This window comes from Danio rerio, chromosome 6 (assembly GCF_049306965.1).
Source record: "Danio rerio strain Tuebingen ecotype United States chromosome 6, GRCz12tu, whole genome shotgun sequence".
Taxonomy (NCBI): domain Eukaryota; kingdom Metazoa; phylum Chordata; class Actinopteri; order Cypriniformes; family Danionidae; genus Danio; species Danio rerio.
Genome location: NC_133181.1, coordinates 49667934 through 49683162, shown reverse-complemented (window position 1 = coordinate 49683162; position 15229 = coordinate 49667934). Strand labels below are relative to the sequence as shown.

Below are 15229 nucleotides of genomic sequence, written 5' to 3'. Positions count from 1 at the left end.
GTTTATTTATGTTAATAATACGGACAATTTAGCTTACCCAGTTCACCTGTAGTGCATGTCTTTGGGTGGGAAACCGGAGCACCCGGAGGAAACCCACGCAAAGCAGGGAGAACATGCAACTTCCACACAGAAACGCCAACTGACCCAGCCGAGGCTCGAACCAGCGTTCTTCTTGCTATGAGGCGACAGCACTACCTACTGCACCACTGCGTCACCTAACTTATATCAATAATATTTAATAATTTTTTTTAGATATATAAGCTTTAATTTAATATTTAGTCAGTTTGAGATATGTATGACTAGAAAATGTCTTGAAAATTGAATTTGATTTAACTAAACAATTTAAGGCAGTATTTTTTTTTTTTTACAGTGTACACAAGCACAGGCTTCTCGTGAATATATATAAGAACATGTATCTGAAACATAAAACAAAATGCATCTTAAGTAATTTATTGGAAATTTGCAAAAATGTAGACAGTGCCTCTAGTGGATTTTTCATCTAAAACATGCAACAAAACGTAAACAGAGCAACGTAACTTAGGGTTTGCAACAATTTAGGCTGAGCGACGTATTTTCGAAGAACGTGGCCTGCCAAAATACGTGTTTTTGTTTGTTTAGCACGTCATTACTTCTCAAATTTAAATGTAACATTGTTTTTGTAACTTTTAGATATTTTATGTACAGCTATGTAAATAAATGACATATCATTTTTATTAATCGATTTATTTTTAAATAAGGCGTTGTGATCAGTACTGCATTTATATTCATATCTACTGAGGTGTCTAGAATATTGATATTAGGATGCGATCAGTGCACATTTTGCTAGTGTGTCAACATCAATGTTTTGGTCTTCAGATCATTATTTCTAGTACAGGTGTTTGTGTTTGTGCTTGTCCATGTGCCTGAGTCTGAGTCCGCATATGTGTGGTCTTTCTGGAAGTCATGCAGCCTCATCACACATGCAGGTGTGGGTTTTTCACATCCAATGCCTTTTTCACCGAAGATAAATCACCAGACAGGCACAAAACAACAGATTCATAGTTTCACTGAGATAAAATGTTGAAGAATATGTTAGTTTTAAACAATTTTCATCAAACTAATTTATATTAACTAATTAGATGAATAGGCAGTAATTTAGACTTTGAACATTAAAAACTTTGAAACTCTGTTTAGAGAGTGCTTATTAAAATAGCTTGCCAGTGAATGAATGAATGAATACTTGAATGAATGACTGAATGAATGCAAAATACAAACTTTGATACTCTGTTCAGGCAGTGCTTATTAAATATCTTACCAATGAATGGATGAATACCTGTATGAATTAATGCAAAATACAAACTTTGAAACTCTGTGCAGGCAGTGCTTATTAAAATATCTTATGAATGAATGAATGAATGAATGAATGAATGAATGAATGCAAACTTTGAAACTGTATAGGCAGTGGTTATTCAAACATCTTACCAATGAATTAATGAATGGATGGATGGTTGGATTGATGATTAAATGAATGAATGAATTAATTAATGCAAACTTTGAAACTGTGTAGGCAGTTTTTATTTAAATATTTTACCAATGAATGAATGAATGAATGAATGAATGAATGAATGCAAAATACAAACTTTGAAACTCTGTGTATGCAGTGCTTATACTATCTTCCCAATGAATGAATGAATGAATGATCGAACAAACAAACAAACGAATGAAAAATACAAACTTTGAACTGCGTGGGAAGTGCTTATTAAAATATCTTATCAATGAATGAGTGCACGAAAGAACTAATGAATTAATGAACAAATAAATGAACGAACAAAAGAATGAATGAATGAATGAATGAATGAATGAATGAATGCAAAATACAAACTTTGAAACTGTGTATGCAGTGCTTATACTATTTTCCCAATGAATTAACAATCGAATGAATGAATGAATGAATGAATGAATGAATGAATGAATGAATGAATGAATGAATGGATGAATGAATGAATCTATGTTTAGGCAGTGCTTTTTAAAATAGATTGCCAGTGAATGATTGAATGCAAAATACAAACCTCACATCGTCTTTCCCACAAGTTACCTATAATCAATACAGACTCGAATGTCATACCATTTATTTGCTTTAAATGCATTCAAATTCTTTAAGGGATAGTTTTTGTTTTATGTAGTCTGACTTCACATCTCCAATGAAAGGTAAATTACTAACCACTATGCAGAGAGTTGATGCTCTGCTGTCTGTGTCAGTCAGTCGCTCATGAAGCAGTGAAGTAAACATGCAACAGACAGCAGGCATCACAGTCACTCTCTGAATACCATCATTGCGTGACCTGCCAGACTGTAAAAGCTGCTTTAAAGAGACTCCTTCAGTCTGTCACTGTTCCTCTGACCTGCAAAATCCTTGTATGAAGAGCAAGCCCAGAGGCATTACAAGCATGTGGGGTAATCTATATATAGACCTGCATTAAGATGCAATATTTAAATCCCAGTATTTTATTTATATTTCCATTCCTAAATTAGATTTCATGCATGGTTTGACTGATAATAATGTCAAATACCTTTTTACAACATTAACAGTAGCTGATATAGGCTGTTTTGCAGACCATTTGGCATTTTGTACTTTAGTAGGGCTGCACAATATATCGTTTCAGCATCGATATCTCAATATGCGCTTCATCAATAGTCCCATCGCAAAGATATGCAATGTTGAGTCCGAATTATAGTTGACCAGGAGCCACAGAATTGTATTTAATCCATGTATTTATGTGAAATATATATGATTTATGCACACAAAAAATAAATATAAATATTTTTAGTATGTCAATTTTTTTTTACATTTTATTTTATTTTTTATTTTTTTCCATTTTGACTAGGAAAAAGACAAAACAAAGTAAGGAAACCTTTTTGCAATTATTTTCTGTAATTATTCAATTTCTGTACGCAAATACTGTTACTGTGCATGGAAGTCATTAATTTTCAATGGGAGCCAGTGGTGATAAGCAGAGAGGAGCTATGTAATAAGCTATGACGTGGTTCGGCGGCAAGCAATCAGAATATAGAAGTCTACCGCTTGGGAGGAGTCCAGAGAATACAGTCCTGTGAACTTTGGTTCCTACCACACTTGTTCCCAAGAGTTTGATCATAGAGAGTTTGATGGATATCCAATTATTTACAATGTTTTCTAAAAGGGGCATACAGTTGAAGTCAGAATTATTAGCCCCCCTTTTGTTGTTTTTTTCCCCCAATTTCTGTTTAACGTAGAGATGATTTTTAATTAGGTTAACTAGGCAGTTTAGGGTAATTAGGCAAGTTATTGTATAACGATGGTTTGTTCTGTAGACTAAAAAAATTTATAGCTTAAAGGGGCTAATACTTTTGTCCTTAAAATGGTGTTTAAAAAAAATAAAAACTGCTTTTAATGTAGCCAAAATAAAACAAATAAGACTTTCTCCAGAGGATAAAATATTATCAGACATTCTGTGAAAATTTCCTTGCTCTGTTAAACATCATTTAGGAAATATTTAAAAATAATAATAATTAAGTGGTTCTAATAATCCTGACTTCAACTGTACATTAAAAAGTTAGTGGTGAGTTACTGATGTGCAATAATGTTATTTATATTTAAAAAAAAAAAAGCAGAAATCTCATGCTAACTATAACAACAGTACAAAACAGTGTTGCTGCTTCAGATATAATGGACACATATTGGATAAATGGAGCAAAGCCACACCACATGCAGCAAAAAGATTTTCCATTGTTAAATGAATTAGATAAAAGTTGTGCAACATTTTCACACTAGAAAACCTGTTTTTATGATGGTATGTAACTGATTTGCTGATATGCTGCAACAGCTTCTTTAAATACAAGGTCAATGTTGTTAATTTTGAGCCTCTCATCGCCATAGCAGTGAAGGCAGACAGCGTTGTCTCCAGGCCGGACAAAGCGAACTTTGACGCTCTCACCGCCTTTAGTGTGAACGCACAGTTAAGCCTGGATCATACTTCTCCATCAACTGATTGGCATGACCCATGGCGCATGTAATGCGTGTGGGTGTGCATTTATACTTCCGCGTGCTGTTTCTGTTGTTCTGCAATAACACTTCCGAAACGCTAGTTGGCAGCGAGGTGTTAATGTTCCTCTGTGTCGAATTTCATCTGTGGTGTTTTGTTTGTTCTGGTCGCCTCCTTAATGTACAAGTGGCTCAAACTCGCTCATTTTGAGGCAGGAACCGGCGGACGTGCAACAACCATAAGGTAAACACATAACAAACTATCCACCCGGAGCTCCTTCACTGGACTCCACACTTGTAAACAATCGCTCTATCGGGCTCGCGCGGCTCTCGGCCCTGCCCAGTCTCGTCAGCGCTACCAAGCCGACCAATCGCAGAGCTTGCGCTACGCGTCAATGCAACTTGTAGTTACAGTTTTTGAGAGGTGCCCGATGCTGTGGGCGTAGGGCTATGCGTCACACATAGGCTGCAACTGTAGCATACGCGTGCACTTGACGCAGCCTTTAGACTCTCCAGAAAACCGTCAAAATAGTGGTATTCATATTGCAATATTTCTGGTAGTAAAATCAAATATCTCAATATCAGCTTTTTCCAATATCATGCAGCCTTATTATATACTGATTATATTAATCAGTTGTTCTGAAATCGTCCTTATAAGCTGTAAGCAGTTTTATTTGGTATCTTTTTTTTTTTTTTTTAAGTAGTAGGTGATTGTTCCTTTTCATTGCAGTGATATGGATACGTGACCAAATAAAACAAAAAAGTAAAATCTGAAAAGCTTTTTTCAACATTTCTTTTGATTTTCCAGTATATTGTTATTGAGAACTGCACAGGCCACAATAACCATTAAGTAAAAGAACAGATTTTAAAAACGTAATCAAAACATTTGCCCTTTCTACAGTAAATTGCTTGTCACTTCGTCTCATTCTTGAGACTGAGAGTGTGCACATTATTTTCAGCTATTTCATTCTTTGAGATATTTTGGTCTACGCACCTTTTGGATTGATTTGAAGACGCAGTGAGTCTTTGGTTGCTTCTTTGTAAAAGAAAATCTGACATTGTTACAGCCCTAGTTACAACAATTCTGTTTCAGATGCTGCTTGCAATGTTGTCCATTGACCTACATTGGTGACAATAGAATTGCACTTTAGGGAATCACACACTTAAATGTTTCGCTTCAGATTCTTGACCTCAACTTATCTGACTCAGTGATCTGAAAGTGAAGTCATGTCATATTATCTGTTTCATTTTCAATGTGTTTGTCACACAGTTGACATCAACATTATTAGCCCTCCTGTGAAATGTGTAATATTTTTAAAATGTTTGTTGTTTAACAAGGACTATTTTACAGTATTTTCTATTGTATATTTACTTCTCCTGAAGAAAGTTACTTCCTATTTTGCCTAAATAAAAGCAGATTTAAAAAAAACAAAAAAAAAACAATTGAAAGTTGTTGTTTTTTATTCTATATTGTCAACAATATATTAATAATTATTCTAATAATTATTATTCTATATTATCCCCACTTATTTCATGAACATAATAACCTACTCTGTGGAAATATCTGTTAATTAACATTTTCCATGTTGTGTTTTCCATTTATTTTTGGCTGAATTATGGTGAATTGCCTTATGGGAGCTTGAGGTCTACTCTGTCGACTATTGATGTTGAAAACTTTACAGTTTACCAAAGTGAATTTATTGACATTTTGATAGTTTGAGACAAGATATTGTGTAAGAAAACACAACCAAGTTTGTACAATAACAGAAAATATACTGACAGCCTACTATCAGGTTTTATAGAGTAATATACAACATCAAATGATACAGAATATCACTTTAAACTATTAAAAATGTTCATAGAAGCCTTTTTTTTTTTCAAACTTTTCAAGGTTAAACGTTGCTGGAAGAAAGATCAAGGTCCCATAATGCAACTTCAAAGCATAAATAAATGATAAAAGAAAAAAACCATGAATCACAAAATTCATTAAAAAACGATGTTTGTAGCTTAAAAATAAAACTAACAAATGTTACATTATGTTAAATTAGAAATTACAATTTGTCTTAAAGGCACTAACCCAACCCTTGCCCAAATTTTCTCTCTTTTCAGATGGGATTGTGGGCCAAATCAAAGGTTATAATGGGCAAACTCTGGCACGCAGGCCCTCGTTTGGGCATCTCTGCTTTAAACTATTAAAAATAATAATAAAAGTCACCTTTTCAACCTTTTTAAGGTTAATAGTTGATGGAAGAAAGTTCAAGTTCCCATAATGCAACTCAAAAGCATAAATACGTGGACATAAAAAGAAAAACATAAATCACAAACAACAGAAAAAATATTTGTTACAGCGTAGTTAAGTCTTTAAATTTTAGTTATTTTTTATTGTAAAAAATCAAAACACTATTACAAATAACAAAATAATATATGTCGTTAAAAAAAAAAAATAATAAAATATATATATATATATATATATATATATATATATATATATATATATATATATATATATATATATATATATATATATATATATATATTTATTATTATTATTATTTTTTTTACAAATTATCAAGTTGTTTAGAATTAAACTGGGACCAAGTCTTTGGTACCCCTAAAAATGTCTACATCAGGGCATGGGTCTTTATTTACCTGTAACATCTTATAATACAGACATAATTGTAAAATACTTAATCCAGTAATTCTGTAACATAGAGCACATCAAAAACAAATGACTTACACTGAGGTGCATGACATCTGTCACATCAGTAATCATTATTGGGAATATAAATAAGTATGTAAACAATGTGTATTTATATAGCTCATTTATCGTGTTTGGTCATACACCCAAAGTGCTTCACAATCATGGGTGGGACAAGTGCCATGGGATTTTTAATGACCACAGAGAGTCAGGACCCTGATTTAATGTCTCGACTGAAGGACGGTGCTCACTGACAGCATAGTGTCCTCTTCACTTTTCTAGGACATTAGGACTCACATCGACCACAGGTTGAGCACTCCCTGCTGGTCTTACTAACACCACCTCAAAATAAATTGCACTTTAAATATTTGAAATATTAGCATCTTGCAAAGTAACTAGAAAAATATTATGTACTGCCATCAAGGCAAGGACAAAATAAATCTGCTATTAGAAATTAGTTATGAAAACTGGTATATTTCAAAACAAATGTCTCCCATAAGCATCACTTTGGAAATATTTTTTAAATATTTCACATTTCACAGGAGGGCTGGTAATTTTGACTGTAACTGTTAAACTACCATAAGGGTTGTAATGCAATAATTCCCATGAACTACTTTTCTGATCCTTTGAATAATTGAAAAGAACTGAAATGTAATCCCTTCAAAACAATGTCTTCTGAGAGACGAAATGAAGACATGAGGGTGAGTAAATTATGACAGAGAAAGGGTGAAGTAACCCCTCAAGGGTCTCCCCGGCTGAATCGTGTTGTGAATTCATACACAGGCTACATCCAACAACAGACACACAAATCAGGCGTGATGTGAAACTTAAGCAATCACCATAAAATGGATCGCTGGTGATGCTCGGAATACATTAAGCTAATGTCAGGCATAACATAATGGATGGCTTGCACCACCAAGAATGTAATTTATACAAGTTTATTAACTTGGCTATTGTGAACATACTCTGGCTTTTAAGCCCACTCTCGGCAGACAAAATACCAGCAGTATGGCTCCATTAAAAGGGATCATAAATTCATCTGCATAGAGGACAACAAAATATCAGTCAAAACAATGGCTGAACGAGAGACTGTTTTCAAATGCAAACAGACTGCAGGTCACTCATAATTCATGTACTGTTTATCAAAAATTACTGTCATCTTTTTATTGACCTGCACTTGTTTCAATCATATTTGAATTTCTGTCTTCTGCTTAACACAAAAGAAGATATTTTGAAGAATGTTCTATGATGTTGACTGTCATTGTAGTTTAATACATACACACATACATACATACATACATACATACATACATACATACATACATACACACATACACACATACTCAAATACATACACACATACATACATACATACATACATACATACATACATACATACATACATACATACATACATACATACATACATACATACACACATACATACACACATACATACATACATACATACATACATACATACATACATACATACATACATACATACACACATACACACATACACAAATACATACACACATACATACATACATACATACATACATACATACATACATACATACATACATACATACATACATACATAATGATAATAATAGCAATACAAAACTATAGAGTCAACTATAGGCTTTTGTCAGCTTTTTTGGTAAAAAGGCAACCTGACGGTACCCATTGACATCCATGCTATTTTTTTAGGTACTATTAAATGTTTTACTCAATTATATACATTGCGATGTGGCTGTATATCAGCATTGGTGGGACGCGTGTGGCCTCGTGCCTTAGTGTCCCACCAGTGATCATATACAGCCACATTGCACTGCTACGAGTCTGATATTGTGTTTATACAACAGTTCAACGACATAATCGTGTATATAAAAAGAGAACCTCAAACCCTTTTGTAAGAGGAACAATTTTTTTCACCATTCATTCACATCTGCAGCTGACATCACCTACTTCACCAACGTTGCTTTAGAGCTAGTATTTGTATGATTGAATAATTCTCTAGCGTAATGCCTAAAGGGATGACAAAACAGGTGATTTTGCTCACATTTTAAAATTATAAGGCTGAACGGCATGAAATGCCATCAGTCTACAGAAAGTCTATCAGTCTATTGCTATCGGGAGATCACAATATTACTATGGTATAAATACAGCACTACAGCATACAAAAGAGAGAGATCGACTTAAAAAGTAATTTACCAGTTTAATAATGACTTGACCAACTGTAGTTTGAAATTACGCTGTTTTTCTCTTAGGGCTTATTATGCAGTCTCTGTCGCCATCTTGTGGATGAGCATCATCAACCGTTCTTACTCAGGCTAATGACCGCCGACTGCTTAGTTGCAATTTAAACAACTACATTTTTTACTTAAAAGCCTCAAAAGTACATTATGTTGTTTAACAGCAGCAATTTTTGTCAAACTGTAGAGCAGGGGTCACTAATCTTGGTCCGGGAGGGCCAGTGTCTCTGCAGGGTTTAACTCCAACTTGCCTCAATACACCTGCTTTGGGTGTTTCATGTATACCTAGTAAAGCTGCAGTCACACTGGGCTTTTCCTCCCATAGACTTCCATTTACACACGCGAATGCGTCAGATCGGATCATGGGTTAAGTTTCGCTGGTTGCTGCGGTGTAAAGTTCAAGCTTGGTGAACTCTGACCTGCAAAATCGCATTAGTTGACTGCATGAGACCAACTAAGGATCAAAACATGAACTCTCTGGACAGAAATTTAAAACATGGAGCAATTGCTCGCTTTTTAATGCCTAATAATCTTGTTTATTCTCGCCCCTTTTCACAGTGCCGCACAACAGCATTTTGCGTTATCAAACTCTAGTGTGACCGCAGCCTAAGAGCTTGATTAACTTCTTCAGGTGTGTTTGATTAGGGTTGGAGCTAAAATCTCCTGGACGCTGGCCTTCCAGGGCCGAGATTGGTGACCCCTGCTGTAGAGTGTCCTCTGCTTGTCGCTTTATGTTGGTGAACAATACACAAGGGTGAAGGGTTAAGAGGCTCGACGAGTGCTATTACTAGCCAAATATCATACGGCTATCAGCCAATCAGATTCAAGAACCAGACAGAACTGATTTATATATATATATATATATATATTTTTTTTTTTTTTCTTTAATTATTTTTTTCTAATGTTTCTGTAGTTTTTACTAGTTTTTTACATAGAGGCTTTGTTTTGTTTCTTATCTAGATACCAAATTAAGATTTTATTTACTTAGCCCATTCGCAGATTATTTCGCTTGTTAAAACGAAAAACTCATTTAATTTTGACATTTTCTCATGTAAAAAATGTAATAAATTTTCTTGTCTAGACAACGTAACTTGATTTAAGAATTTATTTTCTAAAATTAGAAACAAGGCAAAGCCTCTAAGTAAGAAAATCATATTTTTGCAAGAATGGACAGCATCACATTAAATTCACATTGGCAAATGGTCCCAATTCTGTTTGCATGCTAATGTACTGAATGAGAAACGTCATTGTTCAAGACATACTTTGTAGAATTGTAAAGCAAATCAATTGGTTGATGTAAAAAATGTCAGTAATGTCATAATGGCATTTATAATGAACTCTAATGAACAAGTTAAAGAAACCTAAGCCCTCTGCCAATGCAGATAAACCACTATAATAATACATACAAAATGTACACTATAAAAGTTGTGTATATATATATATATATATATATATATATATATATATATATATATATATATATATATATATATATATACACGTTTTGTAGCCAGAATATTTTCATTCACTGCATTACAGTAAAACTAAAAAAAACAAAAAACAAAACAAAACAAAACAAAGAAAACTCAAAGTGGCACAGAAAATCTAGAGAGGAGGACTATGTAATGCTAAAAATTTCAATCCAGACTAGCTGTTATCGAAGAGACTGTCTCTATCTCGCTTTCTCTCTCATCGGGGTTCTGGTAAACCAGTCAGTGAAAGTGTAGTAGGTGTTGACCAGTTCGTTGTTGCTTTCCACACACATCTTATTTCTGAATGGACTGTGCTCATCCCCGCGGTCTTGAGTGCACCACCCGTGGCTGTGTGAGAGAGAACTTGGTAGGGGATGTAGTCTGGGATGATGGAGCATGTTATAATCTGTCAGAGGTGAGCTCAGAAGCAGCAGGGGTTTCCAGAATTGTGTACTTCAATGGCTGAACGGGATTTATGCTTCTGTCTCCTCCTCCAGATTCCCCAGGTGAGTTATGCCTCCACGGCTCCTGAGCTGAGCGACAACACCCGTTATGACTACTTCTCCCGAGTGGTACCACCGGACACCTACCAGGCACAGGCGATGGTGGATATTGTCAGGGACATGCGCTGGAATTATGTCTCCACTGTGGCGTCGGAGGGGAATTACGGAGAGAGTGGAGTGGACGCCTTCATCCAGAAATCTCGGGAAGAGGGTAAGAGAGTGATTGACTTTAATTTGGAAATATTTTGGATTTTTGCCATGCTGTTCAATTCAATTTCTTTTTTAAGCAATTAAAATTTTTTTATAGAATTACACAAAAAAAAAAAAAAAACAACAACAACATCCCATACACGAATTTTCCCTTTGCGGCTTAGCTAACAGCTGACTAGACACATAGCTAACAGTCTGCATACCTCAAGATTGGAGTCCTCAAGCATCATACAAATGCTCAGTACATGTACTTACTGTATAAGGTATAAAGCACATATTGTTAGAAAAGTAATAAGATATCCATTTAGAGCAAGGCATTCAATTTATAAAAGCAGAAAGGTGCTGTAAATATACCAATATTACAATGTATAATAAAACTACTACTACTACTACTACTACTACTACTAATAATAATAATAATAATAATAATAATTATAATAATTCTGTTTTTGGTTCATTGTAACTTATTTAACTAAGTTAATCATGTTCTAACTTAGTTTTCCAAGTTACACAAGCTGTTTAAGTCAGTTTAACATAATCTAATATTCAATGAACTCATAGGGCCCTATCATACTCCTGGCGCAATGCAGCGCAAGAGCTAAAGCTTTTAATAAAAGAATAACCATCAACAAATGACTGAACCCCTCTATGTTTACAAATACAAGCGCAGCTGTTTAGTCATTTCTGGTTAATGATGTCAGAATTTACCAGTATTTTGGAATGCATGTGTGAACGGCCTTTTCCGGAAAAATTCCCGAAACATCCTCGCTAGTGTAAACAGCACTTTTTTTTTTTAAATTTACCTGCCATTTCAGTAATTTTCTGCATATTTACCAGAATTACTGTGTGAAAGGGGCTATAGACTTATTCATTGCTCCTAAAGCATGTAAAGTATAATAATTTTGATAATTATGTAATTTTATTTAGTTAAAAAAAATAGGTCTTACAAAATATAATTGTTTAATGATATACTGTAAAATGAAAAGCAATCATTTATTTTATTTATTTTTATTTTTAACTGCATTTTAAAATGCAGAAAACATAATATTGATTAAATACAAGGCCATATAATACTAAATTTTTAAGCATTTTAACCTGTGTGTTTTTATAGCTATTACATTAGTACAGTACACTTTAACCATATTATAAGCAGACAATAGAAGCTGTTGCAGGAAACTATGTGCTTACATCCTAATTAAGTGGTTCAGAAAGCACTCTAAGGTTCCTGAAATTGCATTTTAATATGAAGATAAGCAATAAATCATTTCATTTAACTGTAAATAAAACACGGTTAAGTGTATGAATGTGTTATATTCAGTTCACAGTAAATCATATTTTTTGGAAACTTTGTTATTCCTGTAATAAGCACTTTTTAAAAATCTGCTAACGTCTACGTTGTTTTTACAAGTGTTTTCCTCTAGCGAATTCAAATCGTTGTTTTCGTTTTATGCAATTAATTCAGCTTAAACTTAATGTACAGTCCCCATCTGACTTCCCTTACTGATCTGCAATGGACTTTTCTTCCTGGCATCTATTTATGTGTCTATATTGCATATTATTATCCATCTCTTTCTCTCTCTATTGTTCTCTCTCTTCATTTCTTCTTTTTTTCACATATCGGTTTAAAGTTTAAAACCATTGTACTTTCTTGAAAGCGTTGATATTTGTATCTAGAGTTGCAGATCTACAGTAGTTGTTTTGTGAAATGAATCTCATACTCAAGCTTATCAGAAGCAGCAATATTTTCCAAAGGTTTTCCATTCCCAGCTGTATTTCCTTCCTGAGAAATGAAACTTCAAGTGCACTCCAGGGGGAAAGCAGTCTTGTGATTTGTGCGAGGAATACTGAGTTCAACTATTGATTTTCTTCTAAATTTCTTTCCCAAGTTTCCAAGTCTGTTACTGTCAATAGTGCTTCAGGTTAAGCTTAGCTGACAGGCTGGAACCAACATGTTGCCCCCTGGGTGGAGGGTACCAGGTTTTTGCAACTGCTAAATTTACACACAGCTGTTGTCTTGCACACAGATCAGGTAAACATTTTAAGGTAATCGGTCAAAATTGCTGCAGATTTAGATGCTACATTTAAGTGCCTCTTTAGGCTTTTTTTTATGTAGCTGAATGTAAAAGTTCTGCAAAAGTTTCAAACATCAAATTGCACTAGAAAATGGAGTTATTATCTTTTGAGTTGTGTTGTTGCCAGGTCTAGACGACTGACAAACATTTGTTGCCCTAATTTTGCACCACATCTTCTAAAGAGAGACTCAGACCCTCGCTTATTATGGATTTACCAGACAGAGTCAACAAACTAAATAAAAATCCTCTTGAAAAGCTGATAAGCTGCTGCTACCACTGAATTGCTGTTCAAAGCTGAATCTGATGTTTTTGTTTATACTTTTTGGGTTATAAGTACTGCAGAAGCTTCTAGAGTCAGTTTTGTAAATTAAAGGTGTAGTATGTATGTTTGACACCCAGTGGTTGAACTAAGTATTGCACCCCTGGTTCAAAACACATGCAAGAGCAGGTTGCCAGATTGACAACACCAACAAAGGCTGATTCAAATTGTGTTTTAAATAAAAGAAACGGCATGCGATAGAGGGAAAATTATCCATATTCAAAGGAGTTTTTGTCCTAACCAAAAGCTGAAATAAATTTTTTAGAAACGGCTTCTATTTCTTGCAGCTGAACAACAGAAAACTGACAATGATCACCTTGTGTGCTTTATTCGGTGTTACATGCTAATAATGTGACTTAGCAGCAGCGGATAGTTCACCTTAGATCTTGAATATAAAATAAACCCTTTGAAACTGAACTTAGCACTAAGAGTAAGCCAGCACATATCAGTGATTCAGCATCTACATTTAATAATGTTAAAGTGGTTTAATATGTAATAATTAGATTATAAACCTTACCATTTCATTGGAGTGCAGTGAGTACACTATTCTGTGCTTCTAAATGGCTGTATTTAATTTTCTGTCATGTTTCGTCTGGTGCAAACAGTCAAATTGCTTATCACTGGATATCTTGTCATATAGCGTGTGGTTAGTTGACTAATTAATAACCTTATGAGGATCTTTCAATCTGTGTCTCATTTCGGAGACTGCTACTGTCCACTGAATGCCGCATTTTGGTTGCAGACTCACATTTTGAGAGCCTTTCTAAATGAATAATTGAAACAAGCATTTTTTCCACTAAGGCAAGCAAGGGTGCTAAAATATAATTGACTAAACCGGCAGTGAGCAGGTTAAATGACCAAAACAAAGACAGTGTTCCAGCTTTTTTTTAAAGCAGAATATCTGACTTCAGCATTGCTTTTCACATAAACAAGAATGTTCACATATTATAGTGTTTTTATGCTTTAGAAAAGTCAAAAACTTACATGCAACACCTTTAAATGTAAATTAAAGTAAGAAAATGAAAGTGTTTTTTGACATGGATTTAAATCAATGGTATTAGACCTCCAACACTAAATGAACAACCATATAATTTTGTATATTACACTTTTTTTTTTTTTACTGATCCATTTTGATGCAATATCTGAACGAAATCCACAATCTGAATTATTGTTATATCTTTTTATTCTGTTTTCTTCACCTATGTTAAGCTGCTTATCTACATTGTTGCTGGCACATCTACATTGAAAAAAGTGCTATAAAAATAAAGATGAATTGAATTGAAAGTATCACAAAAGCTGATACTGATCCCCATTGTATAATTTCTATACCTCTGTTTTTAAAACAGAAAAATATTTATGTTAATCACTACTTAAAAAAAAAAACAAAAAAACAGACTACTTGAATATAAAGCAAAATAGCAAATGAAAAAATTCTACATTGTAAAAATGCTGGGTTACACAATTGATTTGTGTTGGGACAACATTAAAGAATTAAGTAAAAAAATAATAATAAAATTTTTATTTGACAGATTTTAGACAAGCTGTACAAAAATAAAAGTATCCCATACATGAAATAAAAATTGTTGAGGGTAAAAACACAATAAAGCCCTGGCCTTGTTTTCATTGTGGTCCTCGCTGTTAAGAAAAACAAAGTGTTGCTTCAAAATACAGTTGATGCATAAAATGAACAGTAC

The 15229-nt window shown here is 34.0% G+C and overlaps 1 protein-coding gene across 4 annotated transcripts in view; it reads left to right on the top strand.

Annotated features, from left to right (window-relative positions):
- grm4 (glutamate receptor, metabotropic 4) overlaps nucleotides 1-15229 on the top strand; it is a 265644-nt gene that overhangs the window by 98806 nt on the left and 151609 nt on the right. For 2 of the 4 annotated variants that reach the window (XM_021476906.3, XM_073953112.1), the window contains exons 1-2: nucleotides 4144-4244; nucleotides 10929-11145. In XM_021476906.3, coding sequence (XP_021332581.1) covers nucleotides 11034-11145 — 112 coding nt within the window. In that variant the 5' untranslated portion in view covers nucleotides 4144-4244; nucleotides 10929-11033. 4 annotated transcript variants of the gene reach the window in all.